The sequence below is a fragment of the Dermacentor variabilis genome, chromosome 4 (genome assembly GCF_050947875.1).
Source record: "Dermacentor variabilis isolate Ectoservices chromosome 4, ASM5094787v1, whole genome shotgun sequence".
In the NCBI taxonomy this organism is placed as follows: Eukaryota; Metazoa; Arthropoda; class Arachnida; order Ixodida; family Ixodidae; genus Dermacentor; species Dermacentor variabilis.
In genome coordinates, this window is record NC_134571.1 from 101,425,105 (window position 1) to 101,449,234 (window position 24,130).

Genomic DNA, 24,130 nt, shown 5'->3' on the forward strand with positions numbered 1-24,130 from the left:
GACGCCTTATCGCGTTCTACCCCCGAGCGAGAACCAGGTGAATATTGAGCCAAAAACTCATGCGCTGTTTCTTCATAAAATACACAAAGAGTGCGCTAGCGTTCCTATAAACAAATCTGTGAAAAGTGCGTGCTTTTATTTTGGGTTGCTGACGGCGCCAGTCGATAGCCGCATAATCGATGGCTTCTCACCGTCTAGTATCTGTGTCATCTTCGCTGCCGCGGCCATTCTCTTGCGACCGAAGGCTGTGCAGGGCAGCTTGTTGTTGCCCTGGAAACGGCGTCAAACACAGACTGGCCCTTCCTCTTCGCCTCGCCACTTGGATCGCCATCCTCTCGCTTTTATTTTCTCGACCAACAGACACACAGAAACGGATCGACGACGCCACTGACACAACACGCTCTCTCGTGCTATGAGGGACACGGCGCTTCGGTAAGCATAGCAGTTTCCAAACCTGTTGCCGTTACCGCAGTTTGGGCGTCCCGTCGACAGACTAATTAGTCCCTCCGCTTTATTCCTTGAAATAAACAATGGCCGTACGCAATATTTACCTTTGTGCCGACTTAAAAATAGAACTCAATAGGTTCACAATTTTTGTCCAAACTAAAGAAATGTTTCCAGAGACGTTCATATTTCTTTCTAGAACACCTAAACTGTGCGCAGCGGAGCAAGACATCCTATAATGTGATGGCATTTATGTGGCACAACGTGCCAAGTTTAGCTTGTGTAGACCTGTGTAGAAAAATCGGCAATTAAGGAAGTTGCCACGCGTTTAATTTAAGCAGACTATCAGGCATTTAATTATTGCCCGGTCGTTTCCTTACTTGTTACCATGTTTTTTTCCACCGCAAGGAGTAATTTAGGCAGGTTTCTAGTAAATGAAGCTAAACAAGTTGCTATGCATTCATTGTCCCATAGATAACAGAAACATGCATGGGCGCCAGTGCCTCTTTCTCTTGTTTATCTTGTACCTTCTCGTCGGTTTAAAAAAGAACTAAAATTATACTGTGCGCAAGCGTACCTAACAGTCCCCTGCAGAGACGTTGTCTCTGGGAGTACACCGGCACAAAAATAGGCTCATTGTATCGAGCCCATAATCTGCGTGTCCGAAATAGACGTCTATATCCCAAATCCCAATCTTAAGGCGTACCTTTAGGCGAATGACAACGTGTTTCCACAACAGAAGATGCAGCATTCGATGTCGGCTAAATGATATTTCATACATATTTCGTAAATACTCCTTAAAAGTGATTCCACTGAGGCCAGCGGGATCGCAGGTAAGACCGCAGAAGAGTGGTACGGTCTGCTGCCTGAAACAAACCAAAGTGCACGGAGATTGTTAATCCAACTCGCCAGGCTTACTGTACGAAAACTCTCTACGTACGATTTGGGAGGTTGATCTCCTTCACCATGGACACTTGAGCAGACCAACGGATCATGCAGCTGCTTCAAACGCCTGGACGACTGCGTCACCCTGAAGTCCTGGTGCCTGCGCAAGGTGGTCCTGCTCATCATGACAGCGCGGACGCCGCCGGACGACCGCGCGTGCCCGCCGGAGGTGAATCCCTTTCGCAGCTTTCCCAGCGATCTGGTCGAGGACCTCATCGAGACGGTCATCCGGATGTCACCGAAGGCTCGAGACAAGATGACACCGGACGTGCGCGCAGACGACCTCAGCGTGAGCTAGAAATCATTCAGTGCCCCCAGTGCTAAACCGTACGTGACTTGCGCAATCGGCGGTCATTATTTTGTTATTGACTACAGAAAAGCATTTTAGAATACTTATTTGCCGATGGTTACCTTCTCTGTTTAATCGAGTAACACAGAGCCCATTGAAAATGAGAGATGTATTACAAAACACTGGCGGGATTTGTGTCAACAAAGCATTTTCAGATCTGATAATGAGCCCCGTGGTACTTACAGTTCAAAATTCCCCTGAATCTATTAACATCTCAAAAACATAGTTCTTAAGGAACAATAAATAAATGCATGTTGGTACACTTGTGTACGTGCAACATGTGCAATCATGTGTGAATGATGTTATCGTACTGAGAGATCCAAAATTTTCGTAGTCGCACTACCCGTGCATTGACACTAGAGCGGGTTCAACGCCTTGTAGTATTCTTTCCTGATTAAGTTAACTGTTGCAAGGAGCACTTCTTGCCAAAGCATACAAAAGCTGCGTACTCACACTCGCGGAACCTCCATTCCAAAAGAAGAATGAATCTAGAGAGACTGTATAACGCGTACTTATTAACGTAGTCGCCTTCGTTCTGTAACCTCGTTCATTTATCCGTTCAGTAAAGATAGAAAATGATAAAAGAAAACAGAAGGGAAACTAACAGGTGCCGTTGCACTGTAGGGTCCAGTGATTGTGGACGATGGTGAGTAAAATCAGGTGTGTGCCACTGCACAAAATCATGTGCTAGGGTGCTTAGGACCTGGGCTGCGCCACTTCTGGATGAAGGTAAATAAAGAAAATGTGTTACTTCACGCGGTTCTCGTGCGAAGATGTATAGGCGGCCTGCACGGAAAAGCTGTTAACGAGCCTTTGATTTCCACCAGTGCAATTACTTGCAAAGTAGCAGTTTGCAGAAGGGCTATAAGCAACAGTATACAGTAACTGTCTCGTCGTAAGTGAATGGGCTGCCTGTAGACGGTGAAAACGGTCATAAAGTTTGCGGAGATGGCTCGAGGATCATTTCAGCGACTGTCGGACCGTCGCCTGCGCAGCTGCTCGTTCGGAGCGGCCGGTTGCGCTGCTTCTCGCTGTGGGACGTCGAGATGTACAGCCGCGACTTCTCGGCGGCGCTCCGGCAGCTGAGCGACCCGGGTGCGGCGGCGCTGCTGCAGGAGGTGGAGATCGACGGGGTGTACGTGCGGGGCCGCCGACCGGAGTCCATCCTCCGCAGTCTCGAGAACGTCGGCCGGCTTCTGCGCTCGGTTCCCAAGCTGCGGGCGCTCAGGTACGCTCGTTACGCATCTAGGAGCACTGAGGAAGATGAAAGGCGAACGAAAAGAGAAAGGCAAGGACGTTGAACAGAACAGTAAATTGGGACGTTGAACGGAACAGTAAATTCAGTTTTCTAACCTATACTTTGGGATTAGGGGAGGGGAGCTAGAAAGATAAAGAAAGTAGAGAGAGAAATAGAGATGGGGGGGGGGGGCGCAGAACACATGAGTATATTCGAAGCACAGGATCGCAGTTGACACCGATTAAAGCTGAGGCGGTTTCTGTAGGTTTCCTGTCCTTAACAATTGTTCGTCGCCCTTCCTTTAAGGAATGATGTGGTCAGCATTCTCAAACGTTTTGTTCTGACAATAGTCTGGGATGGACGCCAGCTACCGCAGTCACTAGCAGGCACCTCTGCGCGCTGTATCGAGGACGGTCACACAGAGCGTGTTCGAGTGTCTCCTCGCGACCACAGTCATCATACGTAGTGGCGTCAGCTATTTCAGTGCGAAGGACAAAAGGCTTCGAAAATGCCACTCCTAGTAATATCCGACAAAGGACGGTAGCACCGCGGTGGTGGAGTTTAGATGGGATGCGAAAGCAGAGAAGAGAGTCTATGTGTTTCGACCGGTCGTTTTGAAAATTTGATGCGTTCCACACGGAGAAAGTGGTGTCTCGTGCTAGTTAAACTTTTCTAGCTGCATGTCACCTTGAGAGCGGTATCGAGTACTGTGTGCTGTCTTCAATGGCTGACCGAGCACCCTCAGCTGAACGAGCAATGTGCCGATGTCATAATGCTGATCCAGCTCCTAAACTATATATATATATATATATATATATATATATTCGGTGGCTATTGTGCAGCTGTTGATTACGGCTTATATGCCCCTACGTAGGGCAAGGTATCGGGCATGAGCCAAAAGCCTTTTAAAAATATAGCTGTTTAAGCCGGAATAACTAATGAAAGGTTTATTCATCGCACGTTTCTGATACTTATCGCAGTATTTTGTCACCCGTGCTTAATGGTGGATAACCACAATGGTTTTCTTTTTCATGTGTGGCAGTCATGATTGATACTGCACGCTTTAGGTGTAAGATTTTGAACAAATCTTGTGAAGGAGCAAATAGATCTATACCTACTGCTTTACCGAATTTGAGTGCGAGTTTCATCTTGTGGCGAATTTCTTTCAAAAGGTAATTGATAAACCTTAGGTTTTAGGCATATGTAATCGACTGCTACTTGCGCGCACAAGATCAGAGCTCCATAAAGCCGACATTCAGCTGTGTTTCATTACATTTAGGGCGTCATTTATCAGTTGTCTCTCCTATAAATGCGCGTTGGTATTTCGCAACGTGATTTTAATATACAGAGGTGTATAAATCTCCTTTCTGCACTGTGTAATCATGCTTTCCTGCGAAGTTTTGTTCTTTCTGACAAAAAGAAGGCCTATGGTGAGCACTGTGTGACGTTTGACGGCACTTTAATTTATCGTCCCGACCAACGCTTTCAATAAGTTTTATCATGCGTGTAGTCTGTCATTAATCATACATGTAGCACTTGCCTTGCCCTCTTAATAGTTTCCTTTCCTGATTAAGTTTGCTGCATGCATGTTATCAAATCGTCTGCTCGATGTCTGTTCAGGTTGGGTCTTAGCGGCCGTTCCCTCCAGGACTTGTCAGCGCTTGAGAATCTGGAAGAGCTGAGCCTCACGTATGACTGCCACCGTGAATTGGACGAGATCATCGCCCAAGCTGAAAAAACTGGCGACCCCCTCTGGCCTCGGCTCAGGTGAGATTCAAGATTGTTGTTCCTGTACGTTATTGTAAAAAAGACAGAAAGCGATCGACTTCAGGAGGAAGAAAAGATTAGAAAAAGAATGGAGCATATAAGCATGCTAGAGAAATTCTGAGAATTGGGTACTAATGCTTAAGCATTCTTTCGCTCGGCTGTTACTTCGCTTTTGCTCATTTATGCTGCTAGCTTATGCACGCCTACCCACCGCTTTTCCCGAAGTAAAAGAACGCTTACGAATTAGTAGATAATTCTCAGAATTTCTGCAGGATTCTTTCTTTCTTTTCTTGTTTACCATGTCTGTCCTCCTTAGACAATATAATAACTTTCGAAGCACAATTCCATTCTATAAGATCACGGGTAAAGTAATCTATTTTGCAGCGTTCTGTACAATGTTTTATTCTGAATTATAGAACTCCAGTTCTTCTCTGGAGGCTGGGAGCCTGGTTACCCTTCTATGTGAATCTCCTGTTGTTCCTGAAACGTCGTAGCTGCTTTGCCTTCATCTCCGTCGTCTTGTTTCTTTTTCCTCTGCGCTAGTTCGATCGCATAGAGTACTCGTTGGTTGTATTGTATCATTATGTACTTTTTTATTGCAAATGACCAAGCTAAATATACCTGGTAGCAAGGCTTCCATAAAAGCCCATAGGTTCAAAACATGGTCATTCATCGGCAATTCACAGGGCTTAGCGCCATCTGCATGAGTAGGGAACACTTCCGGGAGAAGAAAAAACCATGTGACGCCATATACGATAAAAACTGAAGTGACGTCATTTTGATCTTAAAGGCGCGAAATTTGTTTTGGTGGCCCGCCATTAGAGCTGTATATTCAAATGCCTCGCCATTCGACTTGATGGGCGTTTCTAGATTTCAGTGCGGAAAGCGATGTTAGAAAAGGTCAGCCGCACGGCTGTCGAAATCGCACCCCCAGCTGAAGAGAATATACTTTCTTTGGAGGCCAACGAAAGCATTAGGTGCAGAGTGCTGGTTCAATCGTCGGACGCCAAGCCCGTCGGTCTGTGCAGTTGCACGAAAACAACTAAAGTAAGCAATTATCTGGCGGTCGTAACTCACTACTTTTGACTGAACAGGTCGAGAAACGATGAAGCTAGCCGCATCACCAAATTCGGAAAAACGTCGACAAGCAGGGAGGCGTATTGTAACAGGTGAACTTTACAAGCGCGCCTTTCTGCGCACTTCAAGAGCTACATTGCTTTGCAAGCGATAGCGGCGTCTTGCGATGGGCGCTGAAAAAAAGGTATTTATTAACAGTGATAAAACAGAGTTGTGTTTTCTTTACTCGCTATGCATATATAAAATTGATTAGGAATTTTGTTTTTGTTGTACGAATCTAACTGCGCCTTGCTTTAATTTAAAAAAAAACGCTTTTTTTCGTTCCCTATGTTTGTTCCCTCCAAACATAGTCGCGCTTCAATCGCTGCTCCCATAACAAACCTTGCTGATGTCGGTTACAATTTGTTCGGAATCACTTTTCGCCCGAATCGTCGCGACCTATATGGATGGACCTTGAAATTACTTTATATATTGTTGAATAGTATTGAGTATTATTGAGGCATTGTTGAGTAGTTTCCAACAATAAAGTCGTTGGCTAAATTCTGTTGATATATTGTCAAAGTATATTGAATATTATTGAGCTGTTGTTTACTGTTCACAACAATAAAGTCGTTGACTCAATGCTGTTAACTTATTGTTGAATAACATTGAGTCGTCTTGAGCAATATTCAGTTTCGAAGTATATGTGAAAAAGACACGCACATGTGTATGTGTGCGTCTTTTGCACATATATATATTTTTACTGATCAGTTGCTCACCATTGCATATATACAGGGTGTTGTTTCAGGTTACTTGAACCATAGACGTATCTACCGAGTCGGCAGGTGGACAGTGACCCCTGCCCACCATGTAGATACGGCTATAGCTCAAATCACGTGACTTCGCCCCTGCCCCACTTCAGAGAGCGGGGGAGGGGATGGGGGGGGAGCCCCATTGACGTTACTGGTTGCCCCCCCCCCTGTCCACCCTGTAGCGAGTGGGGAACATGGAATTTTGTAATTTATGGTGGGAGAATACCTCGGTCTGAATTTTGCGCCAGCTGGCGGCTTCCTCTCTACTGAGTTGTGGGTGAGGGGGTGGGTATTTTTTTCTGGTTGAACGCTGATGAGCGGGAATCTCCCGGGCATTCGTCGGATTGGGGTTACTACAATGGCTACCTGGGACCATCCCAGTCGAGTCGGCCCGGTTAATAATCCCTCGTGCTAGCGAAGCGGCCAGTTCGTTCCCCTCAAGGCCTGTGTGACCTGGACACCATACGATCCGGTGATGATGGGCGAATTTCGTCGGTACTATTGAGTGACATGTTTTGGTCACGTGGCCCGTGAGAAGCAGGCGACATACTTCTTGTGAGTCTCTTATTATGATGGCGCTCTTTTGCGTGCGTTCTGCGTTAGCGAGGGCCATTGCCACGGCGAAAGTTTCGGCAGCCGCCAGAGTACCTGCCCTGATGGATGCCGTAAATTGTTGCTGTGCTTTCGTGTCGACGATTGCCACTGCGTACCTCCGGACGTTCTTTTGGTCTTCACTGGCATTCGAGTGCACGTTCGAATACGCGGCTGCGTCCGTGTATATTGTGTTGTACATGGGGTTATTTTCATACATTGTTCTGATATGTTGTGCGCGCGCTCTTCGCCTCACTTTATTGTATTCCAGATGCATGTTTTTGGGTATGGGGGCCACTGTTATTCGCGATCGTGTTGAGGTGGGTAGTGGTAATACGTGTTCGCTGATAAATTCTGGGTGTGGGGAAATACGTGCCCTTGTCAGTAGGGCCCGTCCTGCGTGAGTGTAGCTCAAAGAGAGAGAGAGAGAGAGAGAGAAAGGCAAAGGAAAGACAGGGAGGTTAACCAGAGATTATCTCCGGTTGGCTACCCTGTACTGGGGGACGTGCAAAGGGACGCAATAGGTGAGAGAGCGAGAAGGATAAAAAAAGGGGAAAAACTAAACACACACACGGAGTGTAGCTCAAGCGTTCCCTCTGAGAGATTAGAGTGGCTTGTTTTAGCTCTTCGAATGTGTTGTGCACTCCTAAGGCTAGCAGGCGTTCTGTGAACGTCCCCTTGGGTAGCCCGAGGGCCGCTTTGTATGCTGATCTTCTTATGATGTCGACATGCCTTTCCTCCTCGCGACTAAGGAAGTGGTAGGGTAGGCTGTACGTGACTCGGCTTATCACTAGTACTTGGACGAGCCTGAGCGTGTCGTCTTCTCGCATGCCTGCTTTCCGATAAGCTACACGGCGGATCATTTGTGCAATGTTATTTGCAGTAGTTTTCAATGTTTTGATGGTGTGGGATGCGTTCCCGCTACTTTGGAGCCTGAAACCCATGATCCGCATCGCCTTAACTTCTTGGACCGTGTCTCCTTCCACAACGATGTTGACAGGTCCGTTGGATATGTAGCCCCTCGAGTGTACCCCAATGACCTGCGATTTTTCGGGGGCATATTTGAGGCTACTGCTCCTCGAGAATTTGTCTGCTGCCTCGGCTGCTTGTTGTAGTACTTGTTCTTTGTGTCCCAGAGGGTCCCTTGCTGCCCACAGCGATATGTCGTCCGCGTACAGGGTGTATCCCAAATCGGGGATTTGGTCCAGCTGTCGTACCAGGCGACACATCGCTATCATCATCATCGTCATCATCATCATCATCATCATTATCATCATTATCATCATCATCATCAGCCTGGTTACGCCCACTGCAGGGAAAAGGCCTCTCCCATACTTCTCCAAATACCCCGGTCATGTACTAATTGTGGCCATGTTGTCCCTGCAAACTTCTTAACCTCATCATCCACCTAACTTTCTGCCGCCCCCTATTACGCTTCCCTTCCCTTGGAATCCAGTCCATAACCCTTAATGACAATCGGTTATATTCCCTCCTCATTACAGGTCCTGCCAATGCCCCCCATTTCTTTTTCTTGATTTCAACTAAGATGTCATTAACTCGCGTCGTTCCCTCACCCAATCTGCTCTTATCCCTTAACGTTACACCCACCATCCTTCTTCCCATAGCTCGTTGCGTCGTCCTCAATTTAATAGAACCCTTTTCGTAATCCTCCAGGTTTCTGCCCCCTACGTGAGTACTGATAAGACACAGCTGTTGTACACTTTTCTTTTGACGGATAATGGCAGCCTGCTGTTCATGATCCTGCTGCTGTTGTTTGACTGGCAGTAGCGGCATTGCATGACCCACATCTGAAGCCTGATTCCTCTGTTTGCGCAGCTGTCCTTGTCGGCCGCTGCTTCTTCGGTGAACATTTTCGTGGTGCCATCCCGCCGCCTTGCTTCCCTGGGCGGCGCTGAATCATCCAGACTGGGTGAATCTGCGACTGCGTAGCCACTTCGTGGTCTGCTGCTGGCATCGGCAAAAACACCGCTGGAGATCGCTGCTATCGCTGCGCGCCCTATAAACAAGCCTACATCGACGCCTGCTCTTCACTGGCAGCAGCGGCATTGCATGACCCACATCTGAAGCCTGATTCCTCTGTTTGTGCAGCTGTCCTTGTCGGCCGCTATTTCTTCGGTGAACATCTTCGTGGTGCCATCCCGCCACCTTGCTTCCCTGGACGGCGCTGAGTCATCCAGACTGGGTGAATCTGCGACTGCGTAGCCACTTCGTGGTCTGCTGCTGGCATCGGCAAAAACACCGCTGGAAATCGCTGCTCTCGCTGCGCGCCCTATAAACAAGCCGACATCGACGCCTGCTCTTCACTGGCAGCAGCGGCATTGCATGACCCACATCTGAAGCCTGATTCCTCTGTTTGTGCAGCTGTCCTTGTCGGCCGCTGTTTCTTCGGTGAACATCTTTGTGGTGCCATCCCGCCGCCTTGCTTCCCTGGACGGCGCTGAGTCATCCAGACTGGGTGAATCTGCGACTGCGTAGCCACTTCGTGGCCTGCTGCTGGCATCGGCAAAAACACCGCTGGAAATCGCTGCTATCGCTGCGCGCCATATAAACAAGCCGACATCGACGCCTGCTCTTCACTGGCAGCAGCGGCATTGCATGACCCACATCTGAAGCCTGATTCCTCTGTTTGGGCAGGTATTCCTGAGTTTTCCTTGTATTCCTTTTTTCCTGCCACTGCTGCTGCTGCTGCCATCAACTGTTCTTTGTTGTTTTTTTTCCCTATTCGAGTCTCTGTTTAATACTCGTAACATGCCAACAAATGCAGAACTATCAAAGAAAATTGAGGAGCTGGAAGTTAAGATTAACAACATGGCTAAAAGCACGCATGAACTAGTCTTTGGTAAGACCTTGCTAAGAATGAAATAGTCTGGGATTGACGTTGTCGAGCTGAAAAAAGAAGTTGATTCCTTGAATACAAGTGCCGAGCACCTGAACGGACTTGTAGAACTACGTAGCCAAAATACAACCCTAATTGCTGAGAACTGACAATTGAAATCTCAAAACCCGTCATTGACTCGCAAGATGGAGGAGCTTGAACAGTACTCTCGGCTTGGCAATGTCGAGATCAAGGGCATTCCCTGCTCCCAAGGAGAGGACTGTATCGCAATAATGACAACAGTAGGAGACAAAATTGGCTGTCCCGTATCGCCTAGCGATCTGGACATTGTTCATCGTGTACCCACCAGAGCTAACGACAAAAAAAAAATATCATTGCTCGGTTCTGCTCCAGAGCTAAGAAAGCTGATTTTGTGAGCGAAGCGCTTAAAGCCAAACTCTGTCTTAGTGACACTGGATTTTCTGGCTCATTTAATGCTCCCGTCTTTGTAAATGAGCATCTAACCCTGTCCAACAGGGCTCTCTTTTCGAAAGCCCTAACTTTGAAGAAAGAAAGGAACTGGATGTTCCTTTGGACGGACAATTGCCAAATCAAGGCTAGGAAAACCACCAACAGCAAAGTTCTCGGCATTCGAGACGAATCTGGCCTAACCACAATAGACTAGAGCTCATTGTTTAACCAATTCACATAACAATTATGGCTTCCCTACTGAAACCCCATCAAGTGAATTCCTTTTTAAGGGCATTTCATTCCATTATTCATTTTAACGCGAGGAGTCTTCGTAAGCACTTTGACTCAATCGATAATTTCCTCTCATCGCTAACTAGTTCGTTTTCGCTAATTGCCATTGCTGAAACTTGGTTATCTGGCGACGACAAAAATTTATATTGCTTACCTAACTATAAATCGGAATACTGCAATAGATTAACGAGCTGTCACGGTGGTGCGGCCATATTTGTTTCTCCTAATATTTCTTATCGAAGAAGACATGACCTATCCTTAACCATTACTAATTGCGAATCTGTTTGGATTGAATTCAGTAACTGCTTTCTTGCTCAGGACAACAAGGATTTCATATTTGGCTGCATTTACCGTTCTCCTTCATCATCAGTTAATGATTTCTGTACCAATCTTGATCATATCTTACATACTATATCACTAGAAAATAAGAATGTTGTTATAATGGGTGATATTATTTTCCTCGATGAAACATCACCCATATGTATTCACTATACCAGTTTGTTCCATAGCTACGGATATGATTGTTTAATTGACGTCCCCACACGTGAAGTTTCTAACGGCACAGGTGCACTTATTGATCATGCTCTTTATAACCTCCTTCACTCACCAGAGGCAAAAGTTTTGCACATGGACATTACTGATCATTATCCCCTGCTCTTGCGCTTCAACTCCAACGTACGACCTTGCCTACCTTCATATACTAAAGACGTTCTGGACAAAGTCGGCTTCTTAACTGCTGTTGCTAATACAAATTGGTCTGAAATTAAATCACTAAACGACCCACAGAAAGCATTTTCCACATTTTTTTTCACGTATTATATCATACCTACGGCAGTTCACCTGCAAAAAGAAATGTAAAAAAACTGTAGCATTTTCTCACAATCCATGGATCTCGCAGCAGTTATTAACAGCATTGCGTAAACGGGATAACTTATATAGAAAAACCAAAAGGCAACCGTTTAACATGAACTTACGTGCCCGATATAAAAACTTCTGTAACACTCTTACCTGTAAACTAAAATCAGCTAAGCGATTGTATTTCGAGCAAAATATTTTACAGGCGGCTAATAATAGTAACAAAAAATGGGAGATTGTCGACTCTTTCTTAAACAGGAACACACGACTAAACCAAGTATCCAGAATTTTAAATGATGGAGTCGAGTTAAATTCCCCTGCAGATATGGCTGAGGCTTTTAGTAGTTTTTTCTTTCCTAACAATTTACCTTCCCCTACACAGACCATCAGCCTGAACCGCCTACCTCATTCAGTCTTTTTATTTCCTACAACGCCGGAAGAAATAACTGCAGTTATAAATGACCTAAAAATGACAAGCACTGGAGCTGATGAGGTCCACCCTGCTAACATTAAATTAATTGTGCACTTAATTTCAGATATACTTTCATTTATTGTTAATTTATTTTTCAAGACTGGTTTATTTCCTTCTGAACTTAAGCGCGGCAAAATCATCCCAGTTTTTAAGAAAGGCGATAGCTCATTATTAAATAATTACTGACCTATTTGCATTCTACCATTCTTTGGGAAAGTTATTGAGAAACTAATTGAAATACGGCTAACGAAATACCTTTCTAAATTTAATATTCTCTCTTCAGGCCAGTTTGGTTTTCGCCACGGATATTCCACAGAGATGGCACTTATTCATCTTACTGATCAACTAAAGAAATTAATCGACGAAGGATTTTTCGCCGCCTCAGTTTTATCGATCTAACGCAAGCCTTTGATAGCATAAATCATAATATCCTTCTTTCGAACCTATTGGCATTTGTGGGCCTGCTCCCTCACTACTAAAAAGCTACTTATATAACAGAGTTCAAGTTGTTTCCATTTCCAACGCTTATTCTAGACGGCGAATTACTAACGTTGGTGTGCCCCAGGGATCTATCCTGGAGCCACTTCTGTTCTTGGTTTATATTAATGATTTACCTAACTGTCTTTCTTCCACAAAATGCATTCTGTACGCAGATGACACCACTATATTCACATTTCATAAAGATATCTCATCTCTCGTTAATAAATTAAATGCTGACTTAGGAAATATCCTAAGGTGGTGTAATGATAACATGTTATCCATTAATGCAACTAAGACTAAATTTGTTGTATTCTCTTCTAATCAGCGAAACATACCATCCATTCCACCTATCACTTTCGGTTCTCACCGCCTTCCTCCAAGTTCGTCTTTTCTTGGTATACTGCTTGATTGTAATTTGAAATATCACAATAATATTGCTCACATAAAAAAGAAAATAGCTTATGGTATACGCATCTTAATTAAAACACGCCCTTACTTCTCACGTGCCACATTACTCTCACTTTACCACTCTTTTGTCCACTCTCACATTACTTATGGCATAATATGTTGGGGTAACACCTATAATACTCATACTGCATCTCTCCAGACAGTTCAGAACCGAGCCATAAGAATAATTACTTAGAGCCCCCGCTTTTTTAATGCCACTTCCATACTACACGAGAATAACATACTTGCTATATCTGGACTCTCTAAATACAACCTAGGTATATTTTTCTACAGATTTGTGAATAATGAGCTACCATCGATCCTATTTTCGCCTTCTAACCTGATGATTCGTAGTACCACCAGATTTGCGTTGAATAACAATTTTCTTTTACCAAGAATCCGTACTAACTATGGTAAACAGACTGTAGAATTCTCTTTCATATCAATATGGAACACCCTTCCTTTCACAATAAAAAACACAAGATCTTTATCACATTTTAAAAGAGAACTAAAAATGCATTTTTTATTGACAGATTAACGACAAGGATTACTGTAGTCGGTCATTGTTCGCTTTTTTTTCTTTTTTCCCTCTTTTTTTCTTTTGTTGTTGTAAATAAACTGCTGGTATTTTGTTCGCGCACAATTTTGCTGCTACCATGAGATATGCTAAACCTTGATATCTTTTGTAATCAATCCTGTATTTTGTTCTGAAAACGTTCTTTTCTTGTTGCTCGTACACTTCCTTATTATATGCTGTTGTTGCTTTTAGATGTTAATTACAATAACTGTTCTTGTGCAGGAGGTCCCGATACAGTCTTTGACTATGGGACCTCCTTCTGCATACTAAGTACTTGTAATTGTGACCCAACTTCTAATAACAAATGTTTGCTTCTGATTCTGAGAATGCCTGCCAAACGCGCCCCAGCCCATTCTTATTCTTCTGAATATTTCAGTCTCATGATTCGGATCCGCGGTCACTACCTGCCCTAAGTAGATGTATTCCCTTACCACTTCCAGTGCCTCGCTACCTATCGTAAACTGCGGTTTTCTTCCGAGACCGTTAAACATTACTTTAGTTTTCTACAGATTAATCTTTGGACCCACCCTTCTGCTTTGCCTCTCGAGGTCAGTGAGCATGCATTGCAATTGGTCCCCTGACTTACTAAGGAAGGCAATATCATTAGCGAATCGCAAGTTACTGAGGTATTCTCCTTTAACTCTTATCCCCAATTCTTCCCAATCCAGGTCTCTGAATACCTCCTGTAAACACGCTGTGTTTACACATCGTTATATTGAACACCGGAGGTGAGATTATTGCCCCTTGGGGTGTTCCTCTACTGGGCATCTTGAACTTTTGGGAAGCGATTTGACCGATTTCTATTGTGACGGTGCGGTTGGCGAGGAAAGCCCGCACGTAGTAGTACGTTCGTTTTCCGCCTGCCGTCAATTCAAGTTCCTTCAATATTGTTTTGTGCGAAATGTTATCAACTGCTCCCTTGAGGTCTAGTGCGAACAGGTACTGCCAACCACGTCTTTCCTCTCCGGGGCGATGTTAGCTATAACTTCTCTGGTCAGTAAGAATGCGTCTTATTATGGTGTATTATGAACCCTGCTATGGTGTTTGGAAACCATTTTATTTCTTCAAGGTACGGCTGCAGTCTTATTTGTACTACGTGTTCGTACAGTTTACCCACGCAAAACGTTAGAGAACTGGGCCTCAGAGCACCTATTGAGGGTGTCTTTTTAGGTTTCGGGAGCGTGATAATTTTAGCGTGTTTCCACTCCGGGGCAATTGGCCTTTGAGCCAGCTGTCTCCATTGAACAGTTCTGTGATTTTAGACAGGACTCCAGCGTCCTGGTTCTCAAGCATCGCGTTCGTGATGGCATCAGGGCCAGGAGCCGAGTTTTTGGCGGCTGCTTGAGCTGCCTCTAGGACTTCTGCATATGTGAAAGGTTCATCTAATTTGGAATCGGCCTTTCCAAGGGATCGCCGCGTCTCGTTTGAGGCGTCTGTATTTAGTGGTGGCCTTATGTATCGTTCTTTGAGTTTCTCTAGTAGTTCCGCGTCTGCGCCTGGGAAACTGTCTGATGTGATTTGGAACTCTACAATGAACTTTGAACTTTAGTTGAATCACCAAGTAGGGAAAACCAGCAATGTGCCAGACTTCAATGAGCCTCTTTGATGTCAGTTTAGGTAACTGAATATGTGCCACAAGGAATGTCACGTGATCCAATAAACCTGTTTCACGCCAACTTTGGTCACTTGCTGTGTGTAACTTGGTATACGCCGCTCTTCAACGAACATCTCTTAAGCCAGCTTCGGCCACTAGCTAACAGTGAGCATGTGCCGGTCCTCAATAACTTATATAACGCCAACTTCCCTCACTGGGTATGCACCGCTGTGTACCACTCTTCAAAGACAAAAAATATTTTTACTGCGTTCGGCGGAGTGGAACGCTCGTCATATATATTCGGACAATCTTGTGTGAACATTTAAATTTCCAAACGCGCCGTGCGGGGACTTTGCTGCGGCGGCGCCGGATGGCATGGAGTGTCCAGGAGGAAGCGTGAGAATGCAGCCACACATGACGTGCTGTGTTAATATGGTGAATACGGTGTGTCGATGCATTGCCTCCACGTTAATCACATTAACATCGACATTCATCGTGAGATGGGGTCTGTCGGATTATATATATATATATATATATATATATATATATATATATATATATAACTCTATATAAAATCTGAAAAAAGTTGCCATTTTCGATTGCTTTTGCGATGTCACGCAAGTCTTAATTCTTTGAGCCAGTCACCTGACCCGCCATTCCGCGTGCAGGTGCTTTTCGTACGGCGACTACTTCTCGAGCGCATCGCGACGCACCGTGTCTTACCTCCTGTGCCACTGCACGCAACTCGTCGAGCTCCGGGCAGACGTGTCTGGAGCACTACTGGACCTGCACGAGCAACCGTTCCTCCAAGAAGGGGGCCTCACCTGCAGGTATCGCCTGCAGAAGACCGCGCTCGGCTCCTTCGTCTACGGCTCGGACCAACAGAAGCGCCTGCCACAGAGGGACTTCGACTTATGCGGCCCGTCTGCGCTTTGCGTGCAGATTACCACAGTCGCGTGCCCGAATCTCGTCGACTTGGACATGTACGTCGACTGCCACGAATCCGTGCTGGCGCTGGCGGAGTTTTCTCACCTGCGCTACCTGAAGCTGATGTGGGTGAGCGCTAAGCTGGCCGGATGCTTCGAGACCAGTACGCTCAGTCTCCTGCACGAGGTTGGCTGCCAGCTCGTGGAACTGTGCCTGCACTCTTTCGTCAAGGTGGACCTAAATGCCGTGGCCTTCCTATGCCCGTCGCTGGAGGCATTCGGCCTCATCCAATGCCGCACCGTGGCCAACCACGTTCCTGTCTCGCAGCCTTTCGCAGGTTTGGCAAAGGTAACAGGAAATATAATTGTTCGAAGTGAAACATGTCGCATATTTTCTTATTTTTTGAGCCTACCATTCTTTTCTTTTTGTAATGTTCACTGCTCCTATAGCACATATACGTAAAAAAGAAAGCGTGGTCCTACCTGCTATTCGATCGTTCTTTCCAAACACTTTCTGAAGCTATTCCGTGGAGTTCAGGCTGAAAAATGTCTTCAAGGTTTCTTAGCCACTCATTCCGACCGGGCTCGGTAGACTAATTAATTCTTTATTCATTAGGCAGTTGTCAACACAGACCAGCTGTCGAATGAAGCTCACCATCTTCTATGCTGAGTTGCCCTTCGTGATCAGCGTGATTTTTTTTTACGCACCTGTGTTGAATTCGCCCCTATGGTGTACTCTGTCTTCCTTTACCCTTCACCCTCCCGGTTTACCATTTCCCCACTCCAGGGTAGCAAACCGGATCTTCTCATCTAATTAACCTCCCTGCCTTTCCTTTTATTTCCCTCCCTCTCTTTATCTATCCAGTGCACAAATATTGCGGGGTGAATAATTTCCCACGTTCACACTCAAATCGTCGTTTTGCGAAGGTTCGGTTCATCCCGCCGCCGGACTACCCAGCCATACAAGCGGAGGACGACCTATGCTGCGTGTTCGGTTCTTCCTCTGCGCTGAAGTCCTTCGTCGTAGACCTCGTGGCCGAAGACTTCGAGCTCCTAGTCGACCGGCTGTTGCAAGCGACCAACAGTGGCTTTCGCTCCGTCGAGTTGGCAGGCCTCTACTTCCAACAGCCCACCACGACGCCCGCTGTGCGGGACGGTGTGCTCAGGCTCCTCCTGGCCTGTGAAGCGCTCAGGTATACAATCCATGGCACGGTAATGAAAGACGCCGCACTATAATGGGGCTACCGACAGAGTGAACCAAAAAAGAAAGCAGGCAGGAATCTGAGGAACCGTCGTGAACGGTCCCCGCAGGTGACGGATCAACAACGTGGAGCACATTGACTTTGTTTTCTTTAGAAGGTTGAAAACAAGATGAACGTAACAAGCGGCGGTGACTTTAGCCCCCTACCGCTAAAGGAGAAAGTTGTACGAAATTTCCCGGAAATATTTTTTTCGCGCAGTTTGCGGAGCTTTCCTTTCTGAATGCCACGGCACTATTCTTCCAATTCAATTGAGCTCTCTTATTTCACAAATTGCGTAAAAGATGGGTTGAAGAAGGCGTCATTGTATGGCCCTGGTGTCTCGCAAAAAGGCGTTTTGCAGGGATAGATCCAGAATGAAAAAGAGAATACTATAATACTAAGAAAAAAAACTAAAGGTTGCAAAAACAGGCACATGAATAGCGCCTACTTTTATGCAGCTCCTAAAGCAGTTAGTAGGCCGTCTTCGGATGGTAGACTTACGAGCAGCCGCAAGGTCCTCCGTGCGATGCAAAGAATAGGCATCAGATTCATAAGATCGGAACACGTCACTCTCCGCTTCCGAGCAAAACTCTAAAGAACTGTGCTCTAAGGAGGAGTCGTCAAAATAATTTACGCGCGCTTTCATTGCCTCTGTTTGAGGAGGCAGCCATGCTTTATGCAAGGGGTGTCAGAGGCGGTAATATGATGAGAGGCATAACATGGATAAGTGTGGCCGTCTAATGTCAGGAATAGCAACTAGATGCAATAGGACGAGTGTAGCGTTCATAGTTTCACTGTGGCAATTTTGTTCGTGACGACTATAGTCTTCATTGGTTATATTGGTGCAAAATTTCATGACGACTATACTCGTCAACGGGAGGTAAAGGGTTTCAACCTTCGTCGCGTTCTTTTTCGTCGCCATGCAACTTTACTAACCCAGCCAACTTGCGGTACTTGTCTGATTAAGCGCTATCGATGTTTCTGCTGACATTTATGAATACTCTAATTGCGCATTTGCGCATAATTTTGAGGAAAGGAGAGCGGCAGTTTCAAGATATTGGAGCGGTTAGCCTAGTGACAAGCTGGCTAACTCAACACATATGGTACACTCACACAAAATGCACTGACGTGAAAGTTATTTGGACACTTTCATTGAGTACTGCATCCCGTAGTAATGCTATAAACGCGTTATAGGGTTTATTGTGGCTCATCTGTTCTGCTGAAGAAGACTTTGACCATTTTATACGTATTTGCAGACGCTTTATAACTTCAAGGGCTGTCTTAAGGAAAACTTCAAACACACGACACGCTACCCTACTTCAGCCGCGTGACGTTCTTGGGCATAGGCAATGTCCGAGATCTGAGCTGCAAAAACTCTTTTGGCAATATTAGCAGCCATATAGTATATTGAAGTCTTCATGTTTGTTTTGTATTATAAGTTACAGCTTAGAAGAATGCGCCTATATTTCTGAAATCAGTTGGTATTTTAGGGTAGGCTGGGTTAAACCACGACGTGGGGTACACATGCTTAAGGAAAGGGTGCATTTAAACTTTTTAAAGTAGCCTGGTACCGTACTTTTAGAAGCTGTATTTTTTTCTCTTCTATTCTATTAAATTCTCATGACCTGCCGTGTCGAGTGACTGATCACGGAGATAACTGGGACGCAGTTTCGTAATATTCAATGACGAAGTGGCAAACAAACTGGCGTCGAATTCACAAAGCCCTTTTTGTTGGAAAGTGCCGTATGCCATTGGCCGGCCGACTTTGCTAATATGTCGAGCATCGGGATTTGCTCAAGTATGCTCTGATGAGCAATTCTAGAGTAAAATGTTTTTGTGAATATGGACCATGAAAATTAACACAGCCTGCATAAAATACAGCATCTGAGGACGATATTTAACCCTATTGGGAAACAGAACTAAAAGAAGAAATTTTGGTCTCATTTGGAACAGCCCAACCGACGCGGGAACTTGCGCGACGTTTACCTTGAAATAATCCAGGAATGACCAATTGTAGTGCCCAGCATGGTCCGAATTCATGGACCTTTTCGTTCGCAAATCTTCTTTGCCTTTGATGGGAAATTTATCTTGAGCCTCAGGATTGGCTGGAATTTGCCTTCACTAACGGTCCTTGCGTAAGAACTTTTCTGGATGGGGACCCAGAACAATAGCCGGTGAACGAACAATCACGGAACACGAACTAGCCGAAACTTGTCCATATATCTGACGTGAACATCGTATGAACTTGCAGTCTACCGCAAAACCTTATGGACTGTGCGATCTCAGAAAATCTTGAATTTCCGAGCAGTTTGGTTCCGCAGGCAGTAACACCGCGCAACACTGTGCTGTTTGCATATAGTATGTATTACAGTCGGGAAATGAAAATAGCCTCCTGTGTTCCGAGGCTGCGGATATATTGAGCTTTTCAGAGATATTGCCGTTCATAAACTTTTGCTCTTGACTGTGCATATATTCTTAGAACTAACAGGTCATGTCCGAACGTAAGCGTAACAGGGTTAAGAAAGGATGACTTAAAGAGTAGGCAAACACAGCGCTGACTGCATACGCTTACGCAATTGTTAGTATCGACTAACAACTTCTACATATAGTGCCAGTTATTTTTTAGTTCCGTGTGCCCCAACAGGTGCAATTCAATACGCCTTCCGAGAACGTACTAAATATCGATACCTAATCCACACTGCCTTCCTCAGTAGGGCCAGGGATTTCAAAATTCAGCCGGCTAATGCCGTAAGAATGCCAGTGCTTAAAAAAATAAAAAAGAAACTGGGAAATAAAAACAAGAACATTAGAAATAAGGCATAACTGCGAGTCGGCCTAGTTGGAACAGATTCATTACTAAAAACTTTTTATGCGCAAACAAACAGGAACATAGAAGAGGATCACCACAAGGACGAGCGCTTTCTAACAACTGGTTTTCATTTCGAAGAACTTCCTGCTTAAATACCCCCAGATCTGCGCGATCTAGTCAAACAGAGCACGCCTATAGCGCATATAACTCTTGAGATAAAATGCCGTAGACCAAAGCCACCCGGTCAACATAAAAACATCCAGGCGCATGTAACAAGCACTTAGGATGAAAATACGTTATAGTTGTGATGACAACAGTGAATTTTCTTTATCCAGCAATGAACCAGAAGAATGGATGATGCATTCTTCCTTTTGTTTTTCAATCCAGTGCTCTTCTACAATTTCTCTCGCGGTTTGATTCCTATGCCTATACAAAATTTCGGTGCTACTAAGACACGGTAAGCAATCGTGTTCATGACAATGCATAGCCAAATGCGCACCAGGGCGACCTCTTCTCTTCTTTGTCCCTGTTTGTTTGCGCACAAAAAGTTTTTAATAATTAGAAATAAAACATGCAGCACTTGTTAAAATGAGAGTAGCACCTCACTCTACGCACGTAAGTGGCAGGTCAGCCTTCGGCGCACTGTAGGTAGCACCAAAAGGCAAACAGCCTAAACCGAGTGCTTCTTGTTAGGTCTCTTGATGGTTAATGATCATATCCAACCACTTTAACTACATTTTGCATTTTTGAGATGCAAAAAGAACGAAGTTGCTACGCTTCGTGAAAATGGTGTTTATTATTTGAAGCTTATTTCTTTCTGCGATTTCTAGCAGCGTCTCTCCTCTAGCGTTCCCAGAATCGACGCCGTCGTTGCCGATTGCTTCTTCCCCAGCCTGCTTTTTCCCCACTTTTGCATTAAGTCGCCCATTACCAGACTATACTGAGTTTGCACTTTTTTCATCGCTAATTCAACATCTTCATTAAACTGATCTACTTCCTCCTCGTCGAGACTGGATGTTGGAGTGTAGGCGTGTACTACCTCTAATCTATACCTCTTATCAAGTTTGATTACGACTACAGCTACCCTCTCATTAATGCTGTAGGACTCTTCAATGTTGCCCGTTATGTCCTTATGGATTAGGAATCCTACCCCTTATTGCTTCTTATCTAGGAGACCTCTGTAGCAAAGGACATGTACGTTATTCAGCAATTTATAAGCCTCACCAGTTCTTCTAACCTCACTAAGGCCGATGATATCCCAAACAATGTGTGATAGTTCCTCAGAGAGTCCTGCTAAGCTAGCCTCACTCGAGAGGGCTCGGATGTTTAATGTTGCAAGGTTCCGTTTCCATTGGCGGCCTGTCTGAACCCAGAGATTCTTAGCACCCTCTCCTATATTACAGGTCTCGTCAGGTGCTCCGAAGCTGCGGGGGACTGAGGGCTATTGGGTAACTGAGTGAGCCATTTGGTAGGGGGTGGCCGAATACTGCGCCGGGGAGGACAATTCCTGTCCTGGTGACGGAGCGTCTTGTTGAAACTTAGTGGGCCTTCCTAATTTGATTGTACCTGGATTAGTATAGCCCCACTTGCTCTCGGCATCTTTTGCCGGTAACAGGCGTCACTCCAAGCCTGCAGATGTTGTGCACTGGAGGAGGTAAATTTGAAGCTCAACATCGTAAAAAAAAAAAGAAGCACTCTTATAGCGGAATTTGAACTTCCGGCTATGGCAACCAAGCTTTCGACAAAGCTCAGTCAGATAATCCCACAGGCGGTGAGTCTACCTTATCGCCGACAAGTACAGCCCCGAGGGCCCTACATGCTTAAAACTTCTTTTATTTATCCACGATGGAAGTGTACGATTTCTAAACGGTTCTGGGCCTTGTAGTTCCGGAATCTCAAGTGTACAGGCGGCCGTGAACTAGGCTAGGTAAACCCTACAGGCGTACCGACGACCACACATACGCAGGTAGTCGGGAATTGGGCTAGGCAAAAACTATACAGCCGACTCCGACTCCAGTTAAAGATAACAATATCGTGCACGATGCGCTCACTTCGAGTCAGTCAAAGTCAATTTAGTATATCTGAAATGCTTGAAAACATACTTGAAATTTTCCGCGCCATAGGGGCTTTGCTGATCGCAGCAGGTGACACGGCATAGTATTCCTCAATGGTTCTAATATCGTAGTTTCGGAGTCACCCGTACGCATGCGGTCATGAACGCGGCTAGATATACGATACATTTTCTGCGAATTTGAACAATACTTAAAGATAGTGTGGGAAAAAAAGAAAATCATAAAAATAAAATCTTTCAGCGCTTACCTGGAATTTACTTGACGCGTGTTAATGGTGGTACTCCAAACAAGTCATCGTCTCGGCTGCCTTTCTCACGCATCGGAGAAGTCATTCCTAACGAGGTGGAACGGATATGCTATTTTCCCCTTTCATTTAAATGCATTTGAGATGCGAAAATATTGGCAAGAGCTGCAGAGTTGGTGCTTATTGCCAATTGACTCGTATTAACGGCTTGTCTATTCATTATCGATTTCCTGCAGCGCCAACCGGGCTATATTGCAGCGTGCACATAACATATAGTGGAGTTGATCACAAAAAAAGAACGAACCATAAAGCAAAGGAAAGTGAACTAAGACAGACATAAGAAACATTGGGCAGCGTCAAAGCTGCCCCGGAAAGCAACGCACGTAGGCATGGTCTCGGAATCGCAACCAGTAACTGGTTTAGACAGATCATTCCATCTAGAAATTCATGAGGGGGAAAAACTACTATTTAAACACATTTGTGTGCTACTGTACTTTACGGACTTTCAAGGCATGTTCACGAAGAAACAAAATGGGACGGAAGAAGGTAGTTCTGCGTCGTGATCTTTTCAAAGTATGTTTTGTACAAAAAGAGTAATTTTGTCTGAGTCGCCGTTCACTCTATAGAAGCGAGCCCGACGTAACTTTTATTTCTTCTTCTCCTTTCTAGGGTTCAAAGAAGCATACTCATATTTAGTTCATTGAACGCACTCGTAAGCGCTGCAAGCAACAATTCCTAAATGCTATTCGGAACAGCTTGTTCACTGAAAATCTGCCTATGTTGCCCAGGTATCTGGTGGTTGCGGACACTGAGCTGGGCGACCTCGCCAAGCGGGTCAACCCACGGCTGAAAGTTCGTTTCGAGTACCTTTACGTCGGACTCTGAAGAAACAGTGCGCTCCGTACAAGCAGGGAGCGCCGTTAAGTGCGGTCTAGCCACAATCTAAAGTTCCTTGAATTCATCTGTGTACAGTTATAAATGCTGGTAGCTATTTGTCGCCAGCTACAATCTCTTAATTGTTCAATGATTAAGTGAGAACATGTGAAAGGAGCGCATTATAGCAATAAAGCAACTTTTGCGAACGTACGTGGATAGTCACTCGAATAAACAAACACGCACCTGGACACAAAACTGCACATTATTTCATTTCTGAGGCCGGTCGTGTCGCTGAAAGCATTACCAATAAAAGCTCGAAAATCAATAAGGTAAATTCACTGCAAGTCACTTAGCTGTTATAAACATCATAATACCGCTTTGAGGTAAGCATTAAAGCAACCTTTTGCAAGTGCTTCGGTCTATTGGACGTATTTTCAACGCGACAGCAGTATGGCTCGCGACGATCTGATCCCGACGCACCCTGCCACTGAAACGCTGATAGGGTACATAATCGTCACATTTCACGAATGCAGTAGAACTATCTTGCATGTCTGCCAGAACGACGACGGCAGGCATCATTCTCGACCTTTACCACTTGGAGATGCGCCCTGCCATTAGGTTTCACAGCCTTAGCAGGCTCATCGTCATCCTTATGGTGTCCACGGAATGAAGTGTGCCATTACGTGTGTTACGAAAGAAGGTTGGCCTCCCTACTTGTAAATAGGACCAAGCAACTCT

At 45.2% G+C, this 24,130-nt stretch overlaps 1 protein-coding gene across 1 annotated transcript; it reads left to right on the forward strand.

Annotated features, from left to right (window-relative positions):
• Positions 1-343: 343 nt before the first annotated feature.
• LOC142577862 (uncharacterized) lies at positions 344-23,575 on the forward strand. The gene is made up of 7 exons (XM_075687296.1): positions 344-432; positions 1,444-1,678; positions 2,734-2,966; positions 4,596-4,742; positions 15,893-16,499; positions 17,078-17,343; positions 23,305-23,575. Exons 1-7 carry the CDS (start codon positions 413-415, stop codon positions 23,399-23,401), a joined length of 1,605 nt encoding a protein of 534 aa, XP_075543411.1. The 5' UTR covers positions 344-412; the 3' UTR covers positions 23,402-23,575.
• The last annotated feature ends 555 nt before the right edge of the window (positions 23,576-24,130 follow it).